General features: G+C 44.8%; 1 protein-coding gene across 1 annotated transcript in view; it reads right to left on the bottom strand.

Annotated features, from left to right (window-relative positions):
* The window catches only part of LOC124796073 (chondroitin sulfate proteoglycan 4), a 543,527-nt gene that overhangs the window by 491,303 nt on the left and 24,805 nt on the right, over nt 1–27,419 (bottom strand). Inside the window, exons 2-3 of the mRNA XM_047260159.1 lie at nt 24,952–25,094; nt 4,465–4,770 (exon numbers count right to left, since the gene is read on the bottom strand). Coding sequence (XP_047116115.1) covers nt 4,465–4,770; nt 24,952–25,094 — 449 coding nt within the window. The remainder of the gene's footprint in view (nt 1–4,464; nt 4,771–24,951; nt 25,095–27,419) is intronic.

The raw sequence follows: 27,419 nt of genomic DNA, 5'->3' as shown, positions 1-27,419 counted from the left end.
CAGACATTTTCGCAGATGATGCAGTTATCTGTAATGTGGTAATGCCTGAAAAAAGCTGCGCAAAGAGTCAGATATCAATAAGATTTAGAAATGGTGCTAAGACTGGCAACTCGTCTCAGATGTCTAGAAATGTAAAACTTTTCACTTCGCAAAACGAAAAACGTAGTAATCTTTGATGATAACTGTAGAGACTCACAGTTGAAATCGGTCAACTCAGACAAATACCTGCATCTAACAAGCTATTGGGATATGAATTGGAACCGATACACAGTTCAGTCGTAGATAAGAGTTATCTTCAGTGTTGTGAGGGAACCGAATACCTCGTAGGCATACCAACATTCTATCATCAGGAACATCTGGTCATGAAAAACGACAAGCCATTTTGCTTGTCTCTTTTCATTCAATATCATACTTACTTCAACTAGAGAACAATGCAGAAGTAGGATCTAACAACAATGCCTTTAAAGACTAAACATGACTGCAGTTACTGTATGTGCTGACTTCTTGGTGACTTATTTCTTGAATAGCATTTTCACATTTCAACTGGTGGTGTATTTGTTCTTTGCTGTTCTGAGAGAGCTTGGGAATCTCATCCACATGTGGTGGAGGTCCAGCAGAAAAAAACGAGCTTTGGGATGCAGCTGGGACACAGGTGTTCATGGAAACAGAGCCGGGCCGTGCTGCAGGTAGAGGAGTGCTGTCAAGCTGGAAATTGTGTCATCGTGCAGTTTCTTGGCGGAATACAGCTGTTGATCAGTTTTATGGTATGTTTGCACTTTCGCCTAGCGAGCAGAGCACTGTGGGATGGGAGAAGGTCGGTGCACAACACATACTAAGAATAGTGTCCCAAGCAGATAAAAGTCTCCAGTATTCCAAAAAACATGAATCTGTCGCAGATTAAGGAGTTAGCCCCGGGCATAGTTCATTAACTGTCCCAGGACCTGAGAAGTGAAGCTAGCTGCTGGATGCGAAATGCCGATTGGTAAAACCCATGTGATGTCCGGAGGTCGCATCACACAGAAGGAAGTTTTTTTAGAGAGGAGGGGACGCTAAAGAGGTCAATGGACTTAATTTTAACATGGTGCACATTCTTGATGGGATACTTTGGTACAGAAGCAATTATGCCACAGGCAGACACTGGACAATTGTAAAATGATTGGTGGTCATGTTTTCTTGGTGGTAAGGAAAGAGCGAGGTGTTGGAATGACACAGACAAGAGGGATTTCGACGCAGGTTGTGGTGCCGAACACAGCTTTGCAATATGCAGCCGCCACTGGAGCAGCGAGTCGGGGATCCAAAGTTCTCCTCTGTGCGATCCCAGCATCGTACTTGAGGCAGCCAGAGACGGAGGCAACTTTCTGCTCATGTTGGGCTGCTAATTAATGGTGAGTAGTTATAGCAGCACCAGCATATTAGGACGATTCCTCGCCAGAATTTAGTCTGAGCAGTACTATTGTGTGTTCCACAACTATCCTTGGTAAATGCATGCGGTTTTTTTTCAGTTTAACATTCGGCCAAGCAATACTGTAATTATTTCAGAACATCTGTTGGGCTTATAGGTGCCAATTTCAAAGTTTCGAAGTATCTTTACCAAACAAAAGATTCACTTTGTAGAAGTTCATGGTACTATCTTGTGTTTTTAACTTCATTCTTTTGTCAGAGTCAGATGCCGTTCTGTACTTCCTTCGTCGTAGGTCTTTTTTATTTTTATGTGTCAGCTTTTAACTATTTTCGTATGAGAAATTAGAAGTATCCTCGTTTCGTTACTCCACCGATGTTACCGTGTATACCAGGTGTAGAAATATGAAACCGGAATTTCCCTGTAGATGGTGCTGGCCGTCAGTGTAGGGTCCGTGAAACCGCGTCTGCAGGGCCATCTGCTTCCTGTAACGGTGACGACGAATGTCAACACACACAACCCAAGTTCCATATATCATTATCTGTTACAAACCCGTAAACACGTCGCCTTTTGTGCCTACGAACTACGATTTGCGGACAGCAGAGGTTTTCTGTTATCATTTGAAGTAAACTGCTGCAGGATCGCATCGAATTTTCTTGTCGAAGCTTTCCGCGATCATGCTCTTGGGATAACATAGTGGTTCGAGTGGTTCAAAAAACTCAGAAGTGGCGATTTTGACGTGAGAAATGACGAGCGCGGGAAACCACGGAAAAAGTTCGAAGATAACGAATTGCAGACCTTAGTGGATGAAGACGATACTCAGCCTCAACAGGAACTCGGGGAAGAATTGAATGTGACGCAGAAAGTCATTTTTCTTCGCTCGGACGCTACGCGAGAGGTGCAGAAAGTGAAAAGATGGGTTCCGCATGAACTGCAAGCAAATCGAAAGACCACTTGTGAAATGCTGCTCGCCAAATACAAAACAAAGTCGTTTCTCCATCGAATAGTGACAGGTGTTCAAAAATGGATGTATTATGACAATCCTAAGCGTCGTAAATCATGGGTGAATCCCGGCAAACCATCGACATCCACTGCGAGATCAAATCGCTTTGGAAAGAACACAATACTCTGTGTTTGGTGGGATCAGAAGAGCTGCTAAAACCCAGTGAAACCGTTAACACTGATCGCTACCAACAGCAAGTGATCGATTTAAATCTAGCATTACGTGAAAAACTACCGGAATTTGGAAACAGGCAACACAGAGGCAAATTGCTCCATGACAACGCCCCATCACACACAGCAAAACGGGTCAGGGAAACAATCCATGCATTGAATTGGGAAATACTAGGGCATGCGGCCAGTTCTCCAGACTTGGCTCCGTCCAATTATCGTCTAATTGTATCACCGGGACACGCTGTCGCTGAACAACGTCTCAGTTCGTATGAAAATGTACGAAAATGACTCTTTGGCTGCTTCGCTTCAAAAGAAGAACTGTTTTTATGGTGCGGCATTCATATACTACTGGCCATTAAAATTGCTACACCACGAAGATGACGTGCTACAGACGCAAAATTTAACCGACGGAAAGAAGATGCTGTGATATGATTAGCTTTTCTGAGCATTCACACAAGGTTGGCGTCGTTGGCGACAGCTACAATGTGCTGACATGACGAAAGTTTCCAACCGATTTCTCATACACAAACAGCAGTTGACCGGCATTGCCTTCTGAAACGTTGATGTGATGCCTCGTGTAAGGAGGAGAAATGCTTACCATCACGTTTCCGAGTTTGATAAAGGTCGGATTGTAGCCTATCGGGATGCGGTATATCGTATCGCGACATTGCTGCTCGAGTTGGTCGAGATCCAATTACTGTTAACAGAATATGGAATTGGTGGGTTCAGGAGGGTAATACGGAACGCCGTGCTGGATCCCAACGGCCTCCTATCACTAGCAGTCGAGATGACAGGAATCTTATCCGCATGGCTGTAACGGATCGTGCAGCCACGTCTCGATCCCTGAGTCAACGGATGGGGACGTTTGCAAGACAACAACCATCTGCAAGAACAGTTCGACGACGTTTGCAGCAGCATCTACTACCGGCTCGGAGACCATGGCTACGGTTACCCTTGTGCGCGGCATCACAATCAGGAGAGCCTGCGATTGTGTACTCAACGACGAACCTGGGTGCACGAATGGCAAAACGTCATTTTTTCGGATGAATCCAGGTTCTGTTTACAGCATCATGATGGTCGCATCCGTGTTTGGCGACATCGCAGTGAACGCACATTGGAAGCGTGTATTCAACATCGCCATACTGGCGTATCACCCGGCGTGATGGTATGGGGGTGCCATTGATTACACGTCTCGGTCACCTCTTGTTCGCATTGACGGCACTTTGAACTGTAGGCGTTACATTTCAGATGTGTTACGACCCGTGGCTCTATCCTTCATTCGACCCCTGCGAAACCCTACATTTCAGCAGGATAATGCACGACCGCATGTTGCAGGTCCTGTACGGGCCTTTCAGGATACAGAATATGTTCGACTGCTGCCCTGGCCAGCACATTCTCCAGATCTCTCACCAATTGAAAACGTCTGGTCAATGGTGGCCGAGCAACTGGCTCGTCACAATACGCCAGTCACTACTCTTGATGAACTGTGGTATCGTGTTGAGGCTGCATGGGCAGCTGTACGTGTACACGCCATCCAAGCTCTGTTTGACTCAATGACCAGGCGTATCACGGCCGTTATTACGGGCAGAGGTGGTTGTTCTGGGTACTGATTTTTCAGGATCTATGCACCCAAATTGCGTGGAAATGTAATCACGTGTCAGTTCTAGTATAATATATTTGTCCAATGAATATCCGTTTATCACCTGCATTTCTTCTTGGTGTAGCAATTTTAATGGCCAGTAGTGTAGCTTGCCAGAGAGCTGGGAGTAATGTACAAATAGCAATGGAGATTACTTTGAATAAAATATTGTTTATCAAAGTACAGACGTGTAATTATTGCAACCAAATTCCGGTTTTACACTTTTCGAGGTAATCCGCTGCGCAGCCCTTACCTGACGCCGGTGCGCGAGATGAGGTTGGGCAGCGCTAGAAAGGCGTCGTTCTCGACGAAGCTGATGTCGCGGTCGCTGGCGGCGTCGAACTCGGGCGCGCAGGTCCAGGTGACGCCGTGCACGTCGACGTGGCCGTGCCTCTCGCGCGCGCGCCGCAGCACGTCGACGCCGTTGTAGCGCACGTCGGCCAGGCAGCCGCGCAGGTTCTCCAGGTGGCCCAGGAACAGCTCCGAGAAGTCGCCCTGGCTGCCCACGAACAGCCCGAAGTGCACGTTCAGCTCGAAGAAGCGCCCCGGCAGCTTCTCCCTGCAAAGGCGGCGCCCGCAGGGGGCTCAACAGGTCTGTCCGCCTCCGCCGCCCTCTACGCTAGCGGCGACTCGTTACCGCCAGCCGAGGGGGCCTCTAATCAGTGGCGGCGGGCCGCACTCGGCAGCCATTACTCACTGAGCGCAAACGAGGAGCCACAGGGAGCAACAGGATTAAGATCTTCACACAGGGGAAGAAGGCGCTGGATAATTTATGCAAATAATGCCCGATTCTAATACCATTTCTGCTGGTTCTCAACAAGACGTTAACGACAAACTTGTCATCTCAATTAAGAACAGACGAAGTGAAGAAATTTTGATGCTTGAGGACCAAAATAATGCATAACCCACAAAGCAGGAAGGATGTAAGGAACAGACAAGAACATCCAAAAAGAGCATCCCTCGCCAAATGAAGTATACTACAAAATGCAAGAAATTTATCGACGATTGCGAATATGAATCACCATTGGCTGAAAACTGAGGTGTTAAAAGTCATGGGTTACCTCCTGGTACCATGTTGGACCTTCTTTTGGCCGGCGTAGTGCAGCTACTCGACATGGCATGGACCCAACAAGCCGTTGGAAGTGTCCTGCAGAAATATTGAGCCATGGTGCCTCTACAGCCGTCCATAATTGAGGAAGTGTCCCCTTTAAGGGTTTTGGTACCAACTGACCTCTCTGCAGGGTGTTACAAAAAGGTACGACCAAACTTTCAGGAAACATTCCTCACACACAAAGAAAGAAAATATGTTATGTGGACATGTGTCCGGAAACGCTTACTTTCCATGTTAGAGCTCATTTTATTACTTCTCTTCAAATCACATTAGTCATGGAATGGAAACACACAGCAACAGAACGTACCAGCGTGACTTCAAACACTTTGTTACAGGAAATGTTCAAAATGTCCTCCGTTAGCGAGGATACATGCATCCACCCTCGGTCGCATTGAATCCCTGATGCGCTGATGCAGCCCTGGAGAATGGCGTATTGTATCACAGCCGTCCACAATACGAGCACGAAGAGTCTCTACATTTGGTACCGGGGTTGCGTAGACAAGAGCTTTCAAATGCCCCCATAATTGAAAGTCAAGAGGGTTGAGGTCAGGAGAGCGTGGAGGCCATGGCATTGGTCCGCCTCTACCAATCCATCGGTCACCGAATCTGTTGTTGAGAAGCGTACTAACACTTCGACTGAAACGTGCAGGAGCTCCACCGTGCATGAACCACATGTTGTGTCGTACTTGTAAAGGCACATGTTCTAGCAGCACAGGTAGAGTATCCCGTATGAAATCATGATAACGTGCTCCATTGAGCGTAGGTGGAGGAACATACTGACGAAACTAAAATGAGCTCTAACATGGAATTTAAGCGTTTCCGGACACATGTCCACATAACATCTTTTCTTTATTTGTGTGTGGGGAATGTTTCCTGAAAGTTTGGCCGTACCTTTTTGTAACACCCTGTATAGTGTCCCTTCTAGTGGTCCAGAATGTTTTTCAAACCAATCGCGAGCAATTGTGGCCCTGTGACAAGGCGCATTGTCATTGATTAAAATTCAGCTGTTGTTTGGTAACATAAAGTTCAGGAATGGCTGCAAATGGTCTCCAAATACCTGAACCCGACCATTTCCAGTCAATGATCATATAAATTTAGCTCACACCATTGCGGAGCTACCACCATATTGCACTGTGGCTTGTTGACAACCTGTGTCCATGGTTTCGTGGCCACCTGTGTCCATGGTTTCGTGACGCTTGCGCCATCCTCGAACCCTACCATCAGCTCTTACCACCTGAATTCAGGACTCATCTCACCAGGCCACGGTTTTCCAGTCGTCTCGGGTTCAACCGATATGGTCACCAGCCAAGAAAGCCGCTGCAGGCGATGTGCTGCTACCAAAGGCATTCGCCTCCACCGTCTTCTTACATAACCCATAAACACAAAATATCTCCGCACTGTCCAAACGGATACGTTCGTTGTAGGTCCCATATTGATTGCTGCGGTTGTTTCACTCAGTATTGATTGTCTTTTAGGTCTGACAACTCTACCCAAACGCCGCATCTCGCGGTCGTTAAATGAAGACCGTCGGCCACTGCGTTGTCTGAAATTTGGTATTCTAGGCGCACTCCTGACACTGTGCATCTCGTACTACTGAATTCTCTAAAGATTTCCGAAATGGAATTTCCAGTACGTCTAGCCCGAATTACCATTCCGCGTTCAAGGTGTATTAATTCAAGTTGCGCCGCCGTAATCACTTCGGAAAGCTTTTTACATAAATCAACCGAGTACAAATGGCGGTCCAATAATGCACTGCCCTTTTATACTTTTATACCTCCTGTACGCGATACGACCGCCATCTGTTTACAAGCATATCGCTATTATCATGTTGTATATTGGAATGACGACAGAGAAAATTCGTGCTGGACCAGGGACCAAAACCCGTATTTACCGCTTTATGCGAGCGGTAGCCTTAATCACTTCTGCTATCCGTGCGCGAACCACGTCCTAACGTAGTCCGTATGTCACAACCTCCACTCGTACGTTACGTATATTTCTGTCCAGGAACGTCATATTTACAGGGCGTTTCAAGAATGACCGGTATATTTGAAACGGCAATAAAAACTAAACGAGCAGCGATAGAAATACACCGTTTGTTGCAATATGCTTGGGACAACAGTACATTTTCAGGCAGACAAACTTTCGAAATTACAGTAGTTACAATTTTCAACAACAGATGGCGCTGCGGTCTGGGAAACTCTATAGTACGATATTTTCCACATATCCACCATGCGTAGCAATAATATGGCGTAGTCTCTGAATGAAATTACCCGAAACCTTTGACAACGTGTCTGGCGGAATGGCTTCACATGCAGATGAGATGTACTGCTTCAGCTGTTCAATTGTTTCTGGATTCTGGCGGTACACCTGGTCTTTCAAGTGTCCCCACAGAAAGAAGTCACAGGGGTTCATGTCTGACGACGAGGGAGGCCAATCCACGCCGCCTCCTGTATGTTTCGGATAGCCCAAAGCAATCACACGATCATCGAAATATTCATTCAGGAAATTAAAGACGTCGGCCGTGCGATGTGGCCGGGCACCATCTTGCATAAACCACGAGGTGTTCGCAGTGTCGTCTAAGGCAGTTTGTACCGCCACAAATTCACGAAGAATGTCCAGATAGCGTGATGCAGTAATCGTTTCGGATCTGAAAAATGGGCCAATGATTCCTTTGGAAGAAATGGCGGCCCAGACCATTACTTTTTGAGGATGCAGGGACGATGGGACTGCAACATGGGGCTTTTCGGTTCCCCATATGCGCCAGTTCTGTTTATTGACGAAGCCGTCCAGGTAAAAAGAAGCTTCGTCAGTAAACCAAATGCTGCCCACATGCATATCCTCGTCATCAATCCTGTGCACTATGTCGTTAGCGAATGTCTCTCGTGCAGCAATGGTAGCGGCGCTGAGGGGTTGCCGCGTTTGAATTTTGTATGGATAGAGGTGTAAACTCTGGCGCATGAGACGATACGTGGACGTTGGCGTCATTTGGACCGCAGCTGCAACACGGCGAACGGAAACCCGAGGCCGCTGTTGGATCACCTGCTGCACTAGCTGCGCATTGCCCTCTGTGGTTGCCGTACGCGGTCGCCCTACCTTTCCAGCACGTTCATCCGTCACGTTCCCAGCCGTTGAAATTTTTCAAACAGATCCTTTATTGTATCGCTTTTCGGTCCTTTGGTTACATTAAACCTCCGTTGAAAACTTCGTCTTGTTGCAACAACACTGTGTTCTAGGCGGTGGAATTCCAACACCAGAAGAATCCTCTGTTCTAAGGAATAAACCATGTTGTCTACAGCACACTTGCACGTTGTGAACAGCACACGCTTACAGCAGAAAGACGACGTACAGAATGGCGCACCCACAGACTGCGTTGTCTTCTATATCTTTCACATCACTTGCAGCGCCATCTGTTGTTGAAAATTGTAACTACTGTAATTTCGAAAGTTTGTCCGCCTGAAAATGTACTGTTGTCCCAAGCATATTGCAACAAATGGTGTACTTCTATCGCTGCTCGTTTAGTTTTTATTGCCGTTTCAAATATACCGGTCATTTTTGAAACACCCTGTATTTAGAGCTAGGGCTTGGTATTGGAGAATAAATAAGAAAAAGCAGAGCCTATGTTATTAAGAAGTAGAATGAAATATTCCTTCAGATATGCGTGCATGGAAGTTCGCGCCTGGCCGTAATTCGTGCAGGGATAACCGAAGGCGAACGCTCGCGTTAAGTTGGGAAATTCGGGTTCAAGACCCAGTCTGTCACAAATTGTCACTGTCGCCATTTCAATACACAGTTGATGGGTGTTCATAATCGCAACTGAAAATACATTTGCTTTGTTTCTTGACGGTTGTACTCACTGAAGTGCCTGTTCCTTCGGCCATGCTTGCGTATTCGAAGTAAAATTGCATCGTACTTCCTAACAACGCAGCCACTGCTATTTCGTATTTATTCGCCAATGCCAGGCCTCCTACTCTCATCAAATATGTACTTCCTGGATGGGAAGATTGGCTGTGATTCGTACACGGATACCCGAAGCGTTCAAGGTGACTGCTCGCCTACAGAGGGAAATCCATGTTTGAGTACCTGTCTACCATGAATTTTCGCTGTCGTAATTCCAAAATAGAGTCGCTAGTGGGTCATATTTGCTACTGCGAATACATTTCCGGAATTTCTTGACGGCTGTGGTCGCTGTAGTGCCTGTTTGTACGGACATGCATGCATGCTTGAAGGATAATTGCTTCGTACTTCTTAATGACACAGGCACTCTTATTTCCCCTCTACTGTGAAAATTCCATAACGTCAGCCGATAACAGCGTTCCACATCCTTTCGACACCCCACAGAAGAAGTCATAAAGACAGCTTGAGTGTGCCGTACCAAAGTGAACCATGGGAACTCAGACAAGCAGAAAAACACTAAATACCAGGACTTGTTGAAATATAATATCTCCGAATTTGTTATGTAAAAATTCTTAGACCTTTTTCAATGAGACAAACATTGGTAATGTCCTAGATCTTTATTCTTCATTGTATAATTGTCTCTCGGTATACTCGCCCTGCCAACAGACACATGTTTTCTCCCAACGAGGGACAATTTCGTTGATACCGTCACTATAGACTGTTTCAATTTCTTTACGAAACCACAACCTCATCTTTGCTTCCACTGCTTCGTTACTATGAAAGTGCAGTCATCGAACGTGCTCCTTAAGTCTTGGAAACAGATGAAAATTGGATGGGGTGAAGAGGGGACTGTATGGAGAACGGGCAGTGAAAGCGAACCCAAGGCTTCGTTTTGTTGCAAACATGGCAGCGAACTCTTTGAATTCGAAACTCGATTACAGCACGCTGTTTCTCACATACCGACACAGTTAGGTTATACACCGCCATGTTACATGCTACAATTCGTAGCCCTCTAGTCACAGAGACCTGCAAATATGTAGAGAACAGATATTTAGGATGTTAATAACATTTTTAAAACTGGGAAATCTTTAAGAGTTTTCACATAAAAGATTCAGAGGCATTACTTTTCAGCACGCCTTCGTATTTTCCTTGAAATATTTTCGGAATATACGCGAGTGTAATTTCGAGTTCGTGTCATGTTATTCTGAACTCGGCTTGTCACCAATGCAGCTAGTACTTTGAGGTACGACCTCTTATAGTGAGGAACCAACCACATCTCCATAGTAAGAAAAATGATTTGTAATGCACGATAAACTGGTTCTTATTCGCAGCTTATAGCCACTCTTGTCCAAAATGAATGACAGAGAGACAGCAAAGCAATGAGGTTTGCAGAGTGGGAATAAAAATGCCAGGCTTAAAAATAGGGAGTGTGGCAGAATTTAACAATTTAGGTAGTGGTAACACTGCTAAACACAGACTTTGGATTCTGCACGGACAATCAATGATCAAAGTAGTGCGGAGATGTAAAAAGAACTCTATCGTCTTGCTGAACTTAGAAATTGAGAAAGCTGAATGGACAAAGTTAATATCTTCAGCAATGAGAAAGGCGCCATACGCCAAAGAAATATTAGAAGCAAAAGACCGAATACCAGGATACGATTGGGCAATGAAATACACTTAAGAGCCAAAAAATTAAGACCACCTGCTTAATGGCGTGTTGGTCCAATTGCATTTAAAATGGTACAGGGCTGCACATTTGATGTAACTTGATCAATTTAAATTTTGCCACTATTTAGCAGCTGTCAAGCCCGTTTGTTTTATTTAATAGAAACATGTTATGGACAGGCCTGACATTCTCAGTAAATTCTGTTAACGTGTCATTTGTGGTGTTATACTCGATGTTTACCATTGAAGATCTTTCTTTTTTTTCGTCATACTTTTCCATTAAAAAAATCGTCACTATCATCTTGTGAGATTTTGCATTTGTGACTTTCTGTAACTGAGCGTAGATACTTCTACCTGCCGACTCACATGGGAAGACGTTGGACCACTCACGTATTGCTTATGGTGCAAGTCTATTTTGCCATAATAACTTACCATATACGTGTTAGAGCCGTATATTTCGGCTTCTATAAAGAACTACGTTAATAAGTTCATGACTGCACGAATACACCGTCGTATGAAAAGTTCCTGCATTTGCATTACAAAAAGGTTATTGCTGCATTTGCGGCATACTGTTCATGTTATCAACGTGACGAAAACGCGTAAATGACAGCATCGAAACATTGGCCGTTAAGCCAACACGTGAAGTGCGTACACGGACTACCCTGCTGTTTTCAAACACAGTAACGATTGTCACACTTGACAGAACAGTTTACCAAGCACACATTATATGGTTGATGACGAACAGCTATTACCTGAGTGAGCCAACGATTTCTGGTAGTGACAGCCTGACCAACCAGTCATTCCCCATAAACTGTCGTTAGAACTGCAGCAGATGAGAGTCAAATAACTGAAAGTCAATCACTCAATTTCTAAGCAAAGGTTCCTCGCTTCTGTAGTCTTCAGGGATACTGTGTCATACTACATTCTTATTCTCTATCTGATAATGCAAATTATTGTGACTGCCGTGGAGTACAAATCTCTGTTACTGAACTGCACTCCATTTACTCTACGGGGCACAAAGAATAACCACGTTATAGTAACATCAGCTTCTATGGAGATTACTAAACATTGGTCTAATGGACTTTAAAAGATGGCTATCTTTTAAGAGTTCTAATGTTTGACATCCAAAGAATTTTTTTAATAAAATGGTTTATTCATGTTATTAATTATTAATTTTTCAGACTGATGCGTGCGGGCGCGACTTACACTTCCCTTTCTTTTTGTTTATTGGCGTTAGTCCAGAAGGACATATAGCCAAGGTTGTGTACACATTTTATGTTTTTTATCGGTTTTTGGCCTGAAGGCCACATGGCCACGGTGAAAACTTAAACAGCTCCTCATCCTCACCCAAAATAGTTGTCGTTGGCGGGTATGCTCGTAGTCGCCCACGCAGCTGCTGATACATATGGGCAGGAAGGTCCCGTACCGGCTCTCTTGCGGTAGTAATGTCCTCTTCAGCCGAATGAAATCTACATCCCCCAAGGAGTGCGGGGAAAGACAGAAAAGTCGCATGGTGCGAGACACGTTGAACGGAGGCTGTGATAAAACGGTGCCCTGTTGCTTTATGAGTTCCTCAAGGACAGAGCGATGTGCATTTGTGCTATAGTGTAGCAACAGCCAGTTCTTTCGACGCTATAGCTCGGGAGGCTTGCGACGAACTGAATCGCGTAAATAGCTGGGATCATACTGGGATAACCAGCTGGGTAGAATTCCAAGTCACCAATTGGATTTGAACACTTCAAGTATCACAATGCCTTTTGCCCAGTGTTGTCGCCTTTTTTTCTGTGTTGGCGATAGTGACATTCTCTAAGTGGCGGATTGTCGATTCAGTTGCGCACCGTACTGGGAAGACCATGCTTCTTTTCCAGTATGATCCGATTGACAAACATCAAATCGTAATCAGAACTCAAAAATGGTTCAAATGGCTCTGAGCACTATGGGACTTAACATCTGAGGTCATCAGTCCCCTAGAACTTAGAACTACTTAAAGCTAACTAACCTAAGGACATCATACACATCCATGCCCGAGGCAGGATTCGAACCTGCGACCGTAGCGGTCGCGCGGTTCCATACTGAAGCGCCTAGAACCGCTTGGCCACCACGGCCGGCTCATCATAATTACCGATCACATCCACACAAACCGTCGTGTGATAAGCATGCTGGTCTTGCATGAGGATGTATAGCACACATTGCTGGGAAGCATAAGTTCAGGTCATCAGTCTGAATTTTGTAGCGCTTCCTGTGAAAGACTCCTATTGTGCTGTGAGATGGTTTACCGTTTTGAAACAGTTGGCATGCACTAACATTGCAAACTCTTCAATCTTGCGAATAGGTCGAAATTTTGGTGGCTGAAGAGTTCTCATATCATCGTCCAAACTGTCTTCCCTTGCGTAAAGCCACACCACTACGTAAACACAATACTGTGACTCTATGTGCCATCACGGTAAAATTTCTGCATCGTGTGAGACGTTCCGATAGTGATTTTTTATGATCTCTGACAGATCTTGTTGTTTATTCATTGTTTTAACTGCGATATCCTCAACTGTGTCTTGCTGGATTGATAAAGGAACTCACAATGTACCATATCATGGCGCCACCTATGGCGTCTAGTGCAGTCAGTCCGTTAAGTGATCTTAGAAATACACAAGAGAACATGTGCAGCATACTAAATTGCGAGACAGGGTGTTGACTTACACCAGATCGAATCTGCATGGCAAGCTAACGACCATCGGCTGGTTCACCAGGCAGCCTGAGTGTGCTCTTTAGGTGGTGTCCCACGCTCATGAAGGTATATGCTAGTTTTGTCCCAAACTTTGCTTCAGAACATACTGAGCCGCGCGCGACAGATAAGTTTCGTGCATGCAACCGCTCTGCGGGAACATCTTTGCCTGGTTGCTGGGTAACTAGTGGGCACACTTCTGCAGGGCGGTAGTGTTGTGGCGTCGAGCTGTGATACATGGGCGTGCAGTCGTATGTTAAGGGAGCTGGCTCTCTGGAGGCACCAATTCCGAGTCACTGAACGCTCAACCATTTGATGGCCGGGAACCTGCCGTGGAATTTTTTCTTAGCTGAAAACTGCAGTAATATTTGTTTTGAGCACCTACCTCTGTCACTGGGCAGCGATTTGAACTTGTTGAACAACTGTCCTGAAGCTCCGTCACCCTTGTTACGTTGCACTTTTGAAGTGGTTCTTCTGTGGTTTGCACACAAGCGGTCTAGAATGAGCTTGTTAATTAACTGTGTTAGGCTGTTTGTTGCTATTTTCAGCTATTTGCGAATTGCTGGGAGCCTGTGTTATATGTCGAATTTTTTGTAACTGCAGCAAGAGAGCAATTACCGTATGCCACTGCGTAGCACGATGGTGGCCAGCTATGCGTGGTACATTGTTATTCTTTTAGTGAGCTGTGCTCTTAAAGAGATTTGCTTTAAGACTTACTTTCTGATTTGCTTTTTATTTCCTTGTCTATGATGTCTAGTTGATTTCTGTGTGTGTGTGTGTGTGTGTGTGTGTGTGTTAGGAGGAATTTTGTTAATACAATTTCACATGTTGCAATGGAGGACAGCATTATTCAAAATCAATTGGCTCTAATCACTTCGGGACTTAGCATCTGAGGTCATCAGTCCCCTAGACGTAGAACTACGTAAACATAACTAACCTAAGGACATCCTGCCCGAGGCAGGATTCGAACCTGCGACCGTAGCAGCAGCACGGTTCTGGACTGAAGCGCCTAGAACTGCTCGACCACAGTGGCCGGCCATAGAGTTATTATTATTATTATTATTATTATTATTATTATTATTATTATTACTAACTGCGCTCCAACGGTGCTACCCGTGGTTAAACAGTCATTTATAGAGAAATGTTAGTGCCGAAACTCACAAATGACGCATATGCACCATAACAAATGCTATCTCTTGGAGGTATTTAGGGGCCAGCCACTTGTGGGCTAGCAAACTGCACGGGCCAGAATAAAAATACTACTGCTATTACTACTACTACTAATAATAATAATAAAAACAATAATAATCAAAATCAAATTCTGAGACGCTGGGAGACGTTAACGTACTACATGTCGCTCACTACTCACTCGTCTAATTACGGAAAAAGTTTTTACGCCACCGAGTAGCCAATTACAAAACGTGCCAGGAAAGGGAGTAAATAATTTCATGACTGTTTGCGACATGCCTATCATGGAGAAGATCATGATTGTCTTGATGTGTTTGTATCATAATCAAATTCAGGTTAACTGAAAGCCTACCACGTTCTACATTTAAAGGCACCACGTTTCTCTGTCTCAGCATTTAAATGACACTGTCGTTGTGAATCCTCAAGTTATATGGTATGCCTGACATTAGCGGCTAAAATGCGACGGGCTTGTATGGAGGTATTGACTAAACACTTTTAAGATTGTGTAAGCATTGTATTCATTACATTTAATAGTATTATGTAGGGCAAACTAAGCAATAAAAGTATTTTCACAAATACGATACAGTTCAAAAGTCAGAGTAAATACCTTCTTCTAACAGTAACTATTGTTCTAGATTTCGCTTTATACACACATCAAAAAAAGTTTTGGATTACCTCGGTTGCGAGAGTTCCGGAACCTGTAAAGAAAATTTGAATAGAGATCAACATAACATAATTTCCGCCCTTTTTATTGCTCATGAAAACCACACATCGCATGTTGTACCACCATACAGCTAGACCTGCAGAGGTGGTGGTACAGATTGCTGTACACACCGGAACCTCTAATACCCAGTAGCACGTCCTCTTGCATTGATGCATGCCTGTATTCGTCCTGGTATACTATCCACAAGCTCATCAAGGCACTGTTGGTCCAGATTGTCCCACTCCTCAACAGTGATTCGGCGTAAATCCCTCAGAGTTGTTACTGGGTCACGTCGTCCATAAACAGCCCTTTTCAATCTATCCCAGGCGTGTTCGGTAGGTTTCATGTCTGGAGAACACGCTGCCCACTTAAGTCGAGGGGTGTTGTTATCCTGAAGAAAGTCATACACAAGAAGTACACGATGGGGACCGAACTGTCGTCCATTAAGACCAATATCTCGCCAATATGCTGCCCATATGGTTGCACTATCGGTCGAAGGATGGCATTTACGTGTCGTACAGCCGTTACGGCGTCTTCCATGACCACCAGCGGCATACGTCGGCCCCACATAATGCCACCCCAAAACAGCAGGTAACCTCCACCTTGCTGCACTCGCTGGACAGTGTGTCTAAGGCGTTCAGCCTGACCGGATTCCCTCCAAACACGTCTCCGACGATTGTCTGGTTGAAGGCACATGCGATACTCATCGGTGAAGAGAACGTGATGCCAATCCTGAGCGGTCCATTCGGCATGTTGTTAGGCCCATCTGTATCGCGCTGCATTTTGTCGTGGTTGCAAAGATGGATTTCTCCATGGACGTCGGAAGTGAAGCTGCGCATCAAGCAGCCAATTGCCCACAGTTTGAGTCGTAACACAACGTCCTGTGGCTGCAAGAAAAGCATTATTCAACATGGTGGTGTTGCTGGCTGGGTTCCTCCGACCACAATCCGTAGGTAGCGGTCAACTACTGCAGTAGTAGTCCTTGGGCAGCCTGAGAGAGGCATGTCATCGACTGTTCTTGTCTCTCTGTATGTCCTCCATGTCCGAACATCATCGCTTTGGTTCACTCTGAGATGCCTGGACACTTCCCTTGTTGAGAGCCCTTCCTGACACATAGTAACAAGGCGGACGCGATCGATCCGCGCTATTGACCGTCTAGGCATGGTTGAACTACAGACAACACGAGCCGTGTACTTCCTTCCTGGTGGAATGACTGGAACTGATCGGCTGTCGGACCCCCTCCGTCTAATAGGCGCTGCTGATGCATGGTTCTTTACATCTTTGGGCGGGTTTAGTGATATCTCTGGTCAAAGGGACTGGGTCTGTGATACAACATCCACAGACAACGTCTATGTTCAGGAGTTCTGGGAACCGGGGTGATGCAAAACTTTTTTGATTTGTGTGTTATTCAAATAAAAAAATATCTTTACTACACACTTTTAATAGTAGCCTGTGTGTTAATTTCGGCTGTAAGCTGATTCCAGATTTTTTCAAAATCCGTCCAGCAGTGTCAGCATGACGGCATAACAAACATACTCAAAAACAGACTTTATAATATAATATGTATGGGATTGTTATTGTGTATACATGGTAAAGAAACCCGGAAGTGAGTCTCGCTCTGGAGCTCTACGTGCCTGCCATCACGTTCCTCAACTGATAACTAATTCAAAACATACAGACACCTTGACGCGTTATTTATTTTCTGAATGCATTTTTTTTTTTTTTTTGTTTTAGGGCGCAAAACTTCTATGGTCATTAGCGCCCAGTTCTGAATGCAGTGGCTGCTTCATTAAAGCAGCTGGCCAGCTCTTTGCTATTACGTAGAAATTTCTAGTTTTAGTCAGACTCGAAATAATTTTCATTTGTTTAACTGTGGAAACGTGAAATCTTTGTGTCGACCGAGTGTCTGCTGGCTCATGTAACTTGAACCATTTTTTAATATCTGTTTGTTCTGTCACTCGCATTGCTCCTATTGTTTTCTATTTTAATACATACCGTTCTTCAGGTGAAAGTGGAATTCACGAGTTTGGTTTCAATCACGAAATTTCCTTTGTTTCCGAATGCTTTTGTTCTGGCGCGCAATATATGTGATGTGTGGTGAATCTGAGTGAAAGTGAGAACAATGCGCGCTTTCGTGTATCAAGTTAATCGGTACTGAAATCAAAATATCTTGCGCTTGTTCATCACATGCTCTCATTTTCTACAGTTAGATCCTTCACGTTAAAACAGGCATTCTGTTTCAGATTTAAATAATGTTTTTAACAGAACAATAGGCAGTTCTAATCGGATTTAAACGAACACATAAAATCTTCGCATCTTCAGTTTTAAAGATATCAAATAGCTTATAGCCCAAGTTGTGAGGGATGATGAAGTCCACTCCATGATGAAATTTTACCAGATGTAGCACACCATTGCTTTCCTTGTAGTTTTTAGCTTCGGGTGAAACACTTTGTAAGGTGGCAGAAGAAATGAAGGCCAGATTCTCACCTTACATGAGAGGTTTATACATCGCAAAGGGTAGGTGAATATAGTACCTAACTTAATTCGGCAATAAGGAGCAAATTTGTCTAGCAGTATGTGATGCACAAAGGGATGACATTCAATCAGCAGTAATTAACACACCGTTCCTACAATACATGTTTGAGCGGAAGGTGAAACATGCAGCAAGAGGCGTTTTAGTTTGGAATTCAGAGGGTCGACGCTGAGGTAAGGCCGTGCTACAGGGGGTACCATGGAAACCACTTAAAGGGGTGTCCCACCCAGAAAGTCAATGACCGACCAGGTGACTCAGATTGGGAGAGCGAGTATAGTGGCTCATCTAATGGAGGACAGGAAAGGAAACTTTTAGAAAACTGCGTTTTGGAATTCCAAGTGGATACAAAACAAGACCAGTGACGCATTTTCCATCACATGTCCAGTGAGTGGTGCACACTTGAGAGAGTCAACGTACGCATTTAGGCATCTAGAACGGGCACAGAACGTCCGATTGGCGGAACGTGCTAGGAAGGAGAAAAGAGCCAAAGTTTCGACGCAGTTTAATGGTAGGGACCTTGCGATTGGTAGAGAGTGTTTCCACAAAATAAGACGAACGCTCCTATTGGTCGAAAAAAGCCGTTACGTGAAAACGAAAAAACACAGGTGGGGAGACAGTTCGGCTATGAGTAAGAGAAGACGTAAATTTTCGTGGACTCTTCTCTGAACTGGCGTCAAGTGCAGATCAGAGCACATTTGTTTGAACACTGCGTTCACAGTGGCTGATATCCAGCTAGAAATTAACTGTAGCACCGTTTAGCTCCAACTGTGGAGAAACGAACCAGCCAATTAGTTAATTGTTCTCGTGAGAACTGAGAGGGAATTATAATATGCACACTGCTACAACCATACGCGTGTATATTGCCACATTCTAAGACTGGGGATGAGTACTTGTTCTCTCACATAACGAGAAACGTAGCAAAGGTGTAATTAGTTTTATAGTAATTTCAGCGGAAGAGAGCGGTCTAGTAGAAGACAGCACATCGCAGCTTAAGGTAAATACCGCACGCAGCGGCATAAAATTGTTGGTTCACCAACTTGCGTCCACTGTAAACCCGAGCGATCTTGGGTAATCGTTTGCTCAATTTGTCACATAACTAACCATCCACCATAGACTTGATTGTCATCCTACAAATAGTACCAAACTTCGAACCGGAATCAGACGATTTTCGTGGCAGTGACCAACATCATAACGTAAATGTAGGAACAATTTTGTAAAGAAACTTCTAGTTAAACATTAATATTATCATGTTTTGGAAAATTTAACCTTCTGAGAGTTAAAATTTAATATTGTTGTGTTTAGGATTATTTCACTTTTTGATGTTTACGAGATGCGTTATAGTGACAACTGTTTTTTTTTCACATTGGAAACTGTGTAGAAGCGGTTATTTTTCTGCTAATATTGCGACATTAAAGATGTCATTTCAACTTACACGGTTGTCTTCAATCTTAGAGTAAGTAAACCACAAATATTGCACCTTACGACTTTATGAGCAAGATTATCCTCTAGTTCTCACAGTACTGTTAGTTAGCTTCATAGAATAGTAGTGCAGATGTTATGGGTTGCCAATGTCCATTCAGAATCGTTATCAAGTCTGAGCTTTCGGTTGAAAAATAATAAATTAATTCCGTTGGGATTCATGGTTTTGAGTGTAATGTGTTTTCAGTGGTCGTTACTGATTAAAGTTTTGGTGGATGGCAATGTTTTCCGTTGCACTACAACATTTCAGCAATATTTAAATGAAAGAATGTGGCCTACATTTGGACTTTTTTCATTGCAGTACGTTTGCAGAATGTCGGCCTTAGACCATTTTCAAGCACCGTACATCGAGTGTATTAGCAACCAGGTGCAGAAATCGGTGTTTTACCAGAGGGGAAATTTCACTGGCATCACTTTCAAAACAGCTGTCCATTTCGCCGTACAAATTCAGCAATTCGGTTCTGTAGGTCTTTCTCAGCGCTGTGCAATATATTTTCCGGGATGCCGACAACGTTTTCCTCAATCTCAGTCGTGTGCTGGGCAAGGTTTGTTGGTTTAATCTGGTATACAACGCTCTTCAGATGTCACATGTAGTCACAGACTGAGAAGTCTGGAGCTTCTGGCACCAAGTGATGTCGGAATTCTTTGAAATTAGATCCACAAACAAACGTGTCACTGCAGCTACAGGCAGTGAGTGAGGTGGCTTCAGTCTGTTGAAGCCTAGTGAGCAGAATATCAAGATCTTTAACAGAATGAAGCCTTGAAGCCAAAAATGTGTCACGTTGACATAACACTGAGACGTGACACTGACGGCAGAGCCTGCTTTACTATGAAAAGAAGTAAGGGTCGATCATCCTGCAACACGACACTCCACGCCGCATAGCAACTTTGGCTTTTTTGTTTCTTTTTTGCCCAGTGCAAAATGTTCTGGTTATTCACGTAAGCAGTTAGAGGAAAATGGGCTTCATCTTACATCCAAAAATTTTTCAGCGATGTTAGCATCCTCATTGATTTTAGCCAACAGGTTTTCAGAATATTGTTCCCGCAATACAGAATAATGAAGTTTTAGTTCTTGAAGAATCGGAAGCTTGTAAGGATTAAAGTGAAGACTGTGGAATATTCTTTACCAGTTCCTACGTCCGATCCCCAATGACGAGGCCACTTTTCGTAGTGAAGTATGACGACACCTTACCAATGCAGCTCGCACAGCATCGACGCTGTACAGGTATAAATTACACAAACCCACTAGGTTTCTTTTGTTTCTAAAACCGACGCAGTCTCTTAAAAGATAGGAATCTACGTCTTGATTACGTATGATGAAGGAAATTGACCTGATAGTGGCTCCTAAACACTCTATGTGCTTCTGTGATACTGTCACCATGGCTGATAATACGCCCTCACGGCGACCACACATACTCCGCACCGCTGCACTTTAATTAAATGTCGGTTACTACCCGACAGTTTGGCGTTTTCCTCCAACTGTCGACCATGAACAGGCTAGGAAACATCAAGATCAAATGTTCCCCTTTCTCTGCGCCAGCTGTACACGGGATGCTCAAGTCTGAAGGGTTACAGACCTGCCTCAACCACCACAGAATGTAGCTGTAACGAGATGGTGCTTATACAGTAATGTGAGGAGTATCTGGACAACACGATCGACAGTCAAGAGAGCCTTTGTGTATCATTTTATTTTATTTTATTTTATTTTATTTTTTTGCATGTGAAAACGTCACATACAGAATGTGCTTCCATGCTCGAGTTCAATGTAAATGATAACATCATAGGGTATATATCAGGATGCAATGTGTCTTACTGCGAGCTAATTGACATTCACAATGACACAAAGAGAGTTTCGAAGAATTCTTTGGTACAATCACCAGAGCATTAGGAAGTAAAACCCAGAGTTTAGGAGACTGTTTGTAAGGTGCGTCACCTTAAGGAAGCTAGAGCTGGACGTTGAACCAGGCAGGCAAGGGAATGTTAAAAGCTGCTGAGGTGAGTGAGATTTTAAACAAAAACAGAAGACACATACGAAAATTTTCAATATGCGAGAATGGATAACGATAAAGGAAATCGGAAAATAAGTTTCAAAAGGCGTAATAATGGAACTTTGAAGTGGAAAAAACGACGAAATATGGGAATCCGACCGAAGCCACGCCGCACCTCCCCCCCCCCCCCATCCACCCCAACCCTGAGCACTCAACATTGTCCATGCATGCCACCAGGGGTGCACACATTGGCGTATACGAATGCGGAAACAAAACTTTATGACGCTGAAAACAGCTGTCATTAATTAGTATCGGTTTAAATTTTTACAGGCTAAAGCTGTGAAGAAAATTTATTGATATCCTTTTTATTACAACAGTTGAGAACCAGGTATTTGGTAAATGACCCATCCAGCCACAAATTCTTTCCGAATGTTTTATTTTTTTGCCATAACTGGTTTACCTCTACCATGCCGATCTTCGGATGGCTAATATTTTTCATTACATAAATGTTTTGGTCAGCAGCATGCCGTCTGCTCCACACATTGTCAGTTGTTTCATTAATAAAAATACGCTAAAGTGTTTGCATTGTATATGGTGCAACATACACTCCTGGAAATTGAAATAAGAACACCGTGAATTCATTGTCCCAGGAAGGGGAAACTTTATTGACACATTCCTGGGGTCAGATACATCACATGATCACACTGACAGAACCACAGGCACATAGACACAGGCAACAGAGCATGCACAATGTCGGCACTAGTACAGTGTACATCCACCTTTCGCAACAATGCAGGCTGCTATTCTCCCATGGAGACGATCGTAGAATGCTGGATGTAGTCCTGTGGAACGGCTTGCCATGCCATTTCCACCTGGCGCCTCAGTTGGACCAGCGTTCGTGCTGGACGTGCAGACCGCGTGAGACGACGCTTCATCCAGTCCCAAACATGCTCAATGGGGGACAGATCCGGAGATCTTGCTGGCCAGCGTAGTTGACTTACACCTTCTAGAGCACGTTGGGTGGCACGGGATACATGCGGACGTGCATTGTCCTGTTGGAACAGCAAGTTCCCTTGCCGGTCTAGGAATGGTAGAACGATGGGTTCGATGACGGTTTGGATGTACCGTGCACTATTCAGTGTCCCCTCGACGATCACCAGTGGTGTACGGCCAGTGTAGGAGATCGCTCCCCACACCATGATGCCGGGTGTTGGCCCTGTGTGCCTCGGTCGTATGCAGTCCTGATTGTGGCGCTCACCTGCACGGCGCCAAACACGTATACGACCATCATTGGCACCAAGGCAGAAGCGACTCTCATCGCTGAAGACGACACGTCTCCATTCGTCCCTCCATTCACGCCTGTCGCGACACCACTGGAGGCGGGCTGCGCGATGTTGGGGCGTGAGCGGAAGACGGCCTAACGGTGTGCGGGACCGTAGCCCAGCTTCATGGAGACGGTTGCGAATGGTCCTCGCCGATACCCCAGGAGCAACAGTGTCCCTAATTTGCTGGGAAGTGGCGGTGCGGTCCCCTACGGCACTGCGTAGGATCCTACGGTCTTGGCGTGCATCCGTGCGTCGCTGCGTTCCGGTCCCAGGTCGACGGGCACGTGCACCTTCCGCCGACCACTGGCGACAACATCGATGTACTGTGGAGACCTCACGCCCCACGTGTTGAGCAATTCGGCGGTACGTCCACCCGGCCTCCCGCATGCCCACTATACGCCCTCGCTCAAAGTCCGTCAACTGCACATACGGTTCACGTCCACGCTGTCGCGGCATGCTACCAGTGTTAAAGACTGCGATGGAGCTCCGTATGCCACGGCAAACTGGCTGACACTGACGGCGGCGGTGCACAAATGCTGCGCAGCTAGCGCCATTCGACGGCCAACACCGCGGTTCCTGGTGTGTCCGCTGTGCCGTGCGTGTGATCATTGCTTGTGCAGCCCTCTCGCAGTGTCCGGAGCAAGTATGGTGGGTCTGACACACCGGTGTCAATGTGTTCTTTTTTCCATTTCCAGGAGTGTAGTTGTGTTCACTTACGTATATTGCAATAGAAGGTGGTTCGTTCTTTTGTGATCCGCGTGATCTTCTAGCTCCATGTATATGCTCTTAAATTGTACCACAACACACATATTGTAACTTGGCACACTTCGCAGCATTCTGAAAATGCCGTGCCGTGTGGCTAGGGCCTCCCGTCGGGTAGACCGTTCGCCTGGTGAAAGTCTTTCGAGTTGACGCCACTTCGGCGCCTTGCATGTCGATACTCATGAAATCATGATGATAAGGACAACACAACATCCAGTCCCTGAGCGAAGAAAAATCTCCGACCCAGCCGGGAATCGAATCCGGGCCGTTAGGTATGACATTCCCTCGCACTGACCACTCAGCTACTAGGGGCGGACATTCTGAAAATGCATGTTGAGCATCGCACAGTTGTTATAGACTTGATTTTCTCTACAACGCAGAGATTATCATTAAGTAAATTTACAAAGCTATCGTTCATTAAATGTCGACCATGGATATAAACAGAACAAAGATGATGTGTGGGATATCCAAATTTTACATGTTAATAACAGAAAAATGTTTGCACCGTAAGCGTAAACTTATTATTAAAAGACAGCACGATAAACTGTTTGTACTAAGATTTTTATACTATCAGTGATAATTATTAACGACTCCATATTATAAAGCAGATATATGTGTCAGCTTAAGGTGCAAATATTTATCTATTATTAACATGTTACATTTTGCACATCCCACAAATAATCATTTGCTCCGTTTACATCCTTGTCGATGTTCAGTGAATGATATCTTTGTATCTTTGCGTGATGACAATCTTGACACTGTAAAGGAAAAGGTGTAACACACGTGCGATGCTCAACTCCGATTTTAAGAATATTGTGAAGAGTGCTACAGTAACTGATTTACAATCTGTGTATTGTGGTGGAATTCAAGAACATATACATCGAGCTAGAAAACCACGTGGGTCAAAACAAAACGAACCACCCTCTACTGCAATTCAACATATATATATATATATATATATATATATATATATATATATATATATATATAACGCATGCACTTTACCGTATTTTTATTAATGAAACAACTCATAAAGTAGCTCTAATTCCTCAAACATATTAGCTCAGTGTGGAGCAGACATGTTGTTGACCAAAACATCTATGTAACGAAAAATATTAGTCATCTGAAGATGGGCTTGCTAGTCCGATATCGCTTATGGCAGCAAAATGAAACATTGAGAAAGTATTTGTGGCTGGTTGCATCATTCACCAACCATCGTTAACGGTCGCGAAAGTCCAACAGGGATAAAATAACCAGTTGGAGGATGATGTTTAACTGAGGTTCATCCAAGTGTATAACTGTTTCTATCGAAGCAGTATTGCAGCAAAATGTTGGCTATTTGTCAGTCTATGGTAGCACCGGCGGATACGTACGTGACGACGTGAATGGTGTCGATGGTGAGGCTGAAGGCGGCGTCGCGGCGCGAGATGAGCACGTCGTGCCACTGCAGGTCGTCCAGGCGCAGCCCCTTGGGCGACGAGATCTCGCGCTCGCCGTCGCCCACGTTGATGCGCACCTGTCGGCAGAAAGGGCGGCAGCCACTATCAGCCGCGTCCTCAGTGAGAGAGCGCAACTGCTGCAAACAGGTGTAGCGGGCCGGTGAAATGTCACGGATCGCATTCGCTAGAGAGAACGCCGTGTAGTACCAAAAAGCAAAAAAAGTGGTGAAATCTGCAGCACAAGCTCTTGACCGCGTCATTTGCCTCGCTGTTGGTAGGGTAGTGACGGAGGGAGCTGGTGGCGAATCGAGCGCCCCAGCCGCATTTTATTCCCGGGGAGGATAACCCGATTCTTCTTTGATGGCAGGTGAGTGGACCTGGAGCGACTGGAACGAGGAAAATTCCCCTCCCCTATCTCGAGCTAAACTGGGGACCTCCAGCGAGGGTACCCAGTGTTCTAGCCACTAACCACGGCCATCCTACAGTTTTTTTTGGTCGTCAGTCTACTGACTGGTTTGATGCGGAACGCCACGAATTCCTTTCCTGTGCTAACCTCTTCATCTCAGAGTAGCACTTGCAACCTACGTCCTCATTTGCTTGACGTATTCCAATCTCTGTCTTCCTCGTTTTTGCCCTCTACAGCTCCCTCTAGTACCATGGAAGTCATTCCCTCATGTCTTAGCAGATGTCCTATCATCCTGTCCCTTCTCCTTATCAGTATTTTCCACATATTCCTTTCCTCTCCGATTCTGCGTAGAACCTCCTCATTCCTTACCTTATCAGTCCACCTAATTTTCAACATTCGTCTGTAGCACCACATCTCAAATGTTTCGATTCTCTTCTGTTCCGGTTTTCCCACAGTCAATGTTTCACTACCATACAATGCTGTACTCCAGACGTACATCCTCAGAAATTTCTTCCTCAAATTAAGGCTGGTATTTGATATTAGTAGACTTCTCTTGGCCAGAAATGCCTTTTTTGCCATAGCGAGTCTGCTTTTGATGTCCTCCTTGCTCCGTCCGTCACTGGTTATTTTACTGCCTAGGTAGCAGAATTCCTTAACTTCATTGCCTTCGTGACCATCAATCCTGATGTTAAGTTTCTCGCTGTTCTCATTTCTACTACTTCTCATTACCTTCGTCTTTCTCTGATTTACTCTCAAACCATACTGTGTACTCATTACACTGTTCATTCCGTTCAGCAGATCATTTAATTCTTCTTCACTTTCACTCAGGATAGCAATGTCATCAGCGAATCGTATTATTGATATCCTTTCACTTTGTATTTTTATTCCACTCCTGAACCTTTCTTTTATTTCCATCATTGCGTCCTCGATGTACAGATTGAAGAGTAGGGGCGAAAGGCTACAGCCTTGTCTTACACCCATCTTAATACGAGCACTTCGTTCTTGATCGTCCACTCTTATTATTCCCTCTTGGTTGTTGTACATATTGTATATGACCTGTCTCTCCCTATAGCTTACCCCTACTTTTTCAGAATGTCGAACAGCTTGCACCATTTTTTTCCAGGTCGACAAATCCTATGAAAGTGTCTTGATTTTTCTTTAGCCTTGCTTCCATTATTAGCCTTAATGTCATAATTGCCTCTCTCGTCCCTTTACATTTCCTAAAGCCAAACTGATCGTCACCTAGCGCATTCTCAATTTTCTTTTCCATTCTTCTGTATATTATTCTTGTAAGCAGCTTCGATGCATGAGCTGCTAAGCTGATTGTGCGATAATTCTCGCACTTGTCAGCTCTTGCCGTCTTCGGAAGACGGTCAAATGAACAAGAGACAGATGTAAAAAAGAAAGTAAACTTTATTTTTCAAAACTAATCGTCACAATCTTTAATACATTTATCACCCTATGGGACAAGACATGCAGTGCCTTCGGCGTCTGATGAAAATCGGCAGCCACGAATGTCTTTCTTCAGGCGCTGTATGGAGGATGGGTTGGGTTGTTTGGGGGAAGAGACCAAACAGCGAGGTCATCGGTCTCGTCGGATTATGGAAGGACGCGGAAGGAAGTCGGTCGTGCCCTTTCAAAGGAACCATCCAGGCGTTTGCCTGGAGCGATTTAGGGAAATCACGGAAAACCTAAAAAATGGTTCAAATGGCCCTGAGCACTATGCGACTTAACTTCTGAGGTCATCAGTCGCCTAGAACTTAGAACTAATTAAACCTAACTAACCTAGGGACATCACACACATCCATGCCCGAGGCAGGATTCGAACCTGCGACCGTAGCGGTCACGCGGTTCCAGACTGAAGCGCCTTTAACCGCACGGCCACACCGGCCGGCTACGGAAAACCTAAATCTGGATGGCCGGACGAGGGATTGAACCGTCGTCCTCCCGAATGCGAGTCCAGTGTGCTAACCACTGCGCCACCTCGCTCGGTTGT

The sequence above is a fragment of the Schistocerca piceifrons genome, chromosome 4 (genome assembly GCF_021461385.2).
Source record: "Schistocerca piceifrons isolate TAMUIC-IGC-003096 chromosome 4, iqSchPice1.1, whole genome shotgun sequence".
NCBI classification, from domain to species: Eukaryota; Metazoa; Arthropoda; class Insecta; order Orthoptera; family Acrididae; genus Schistocerca; species Schistocerca piceifrons.
Note: the sequence above shows the minus strand (reverse complement) of the source record. Positions and strands in the feature narration are given on the sequence as shown.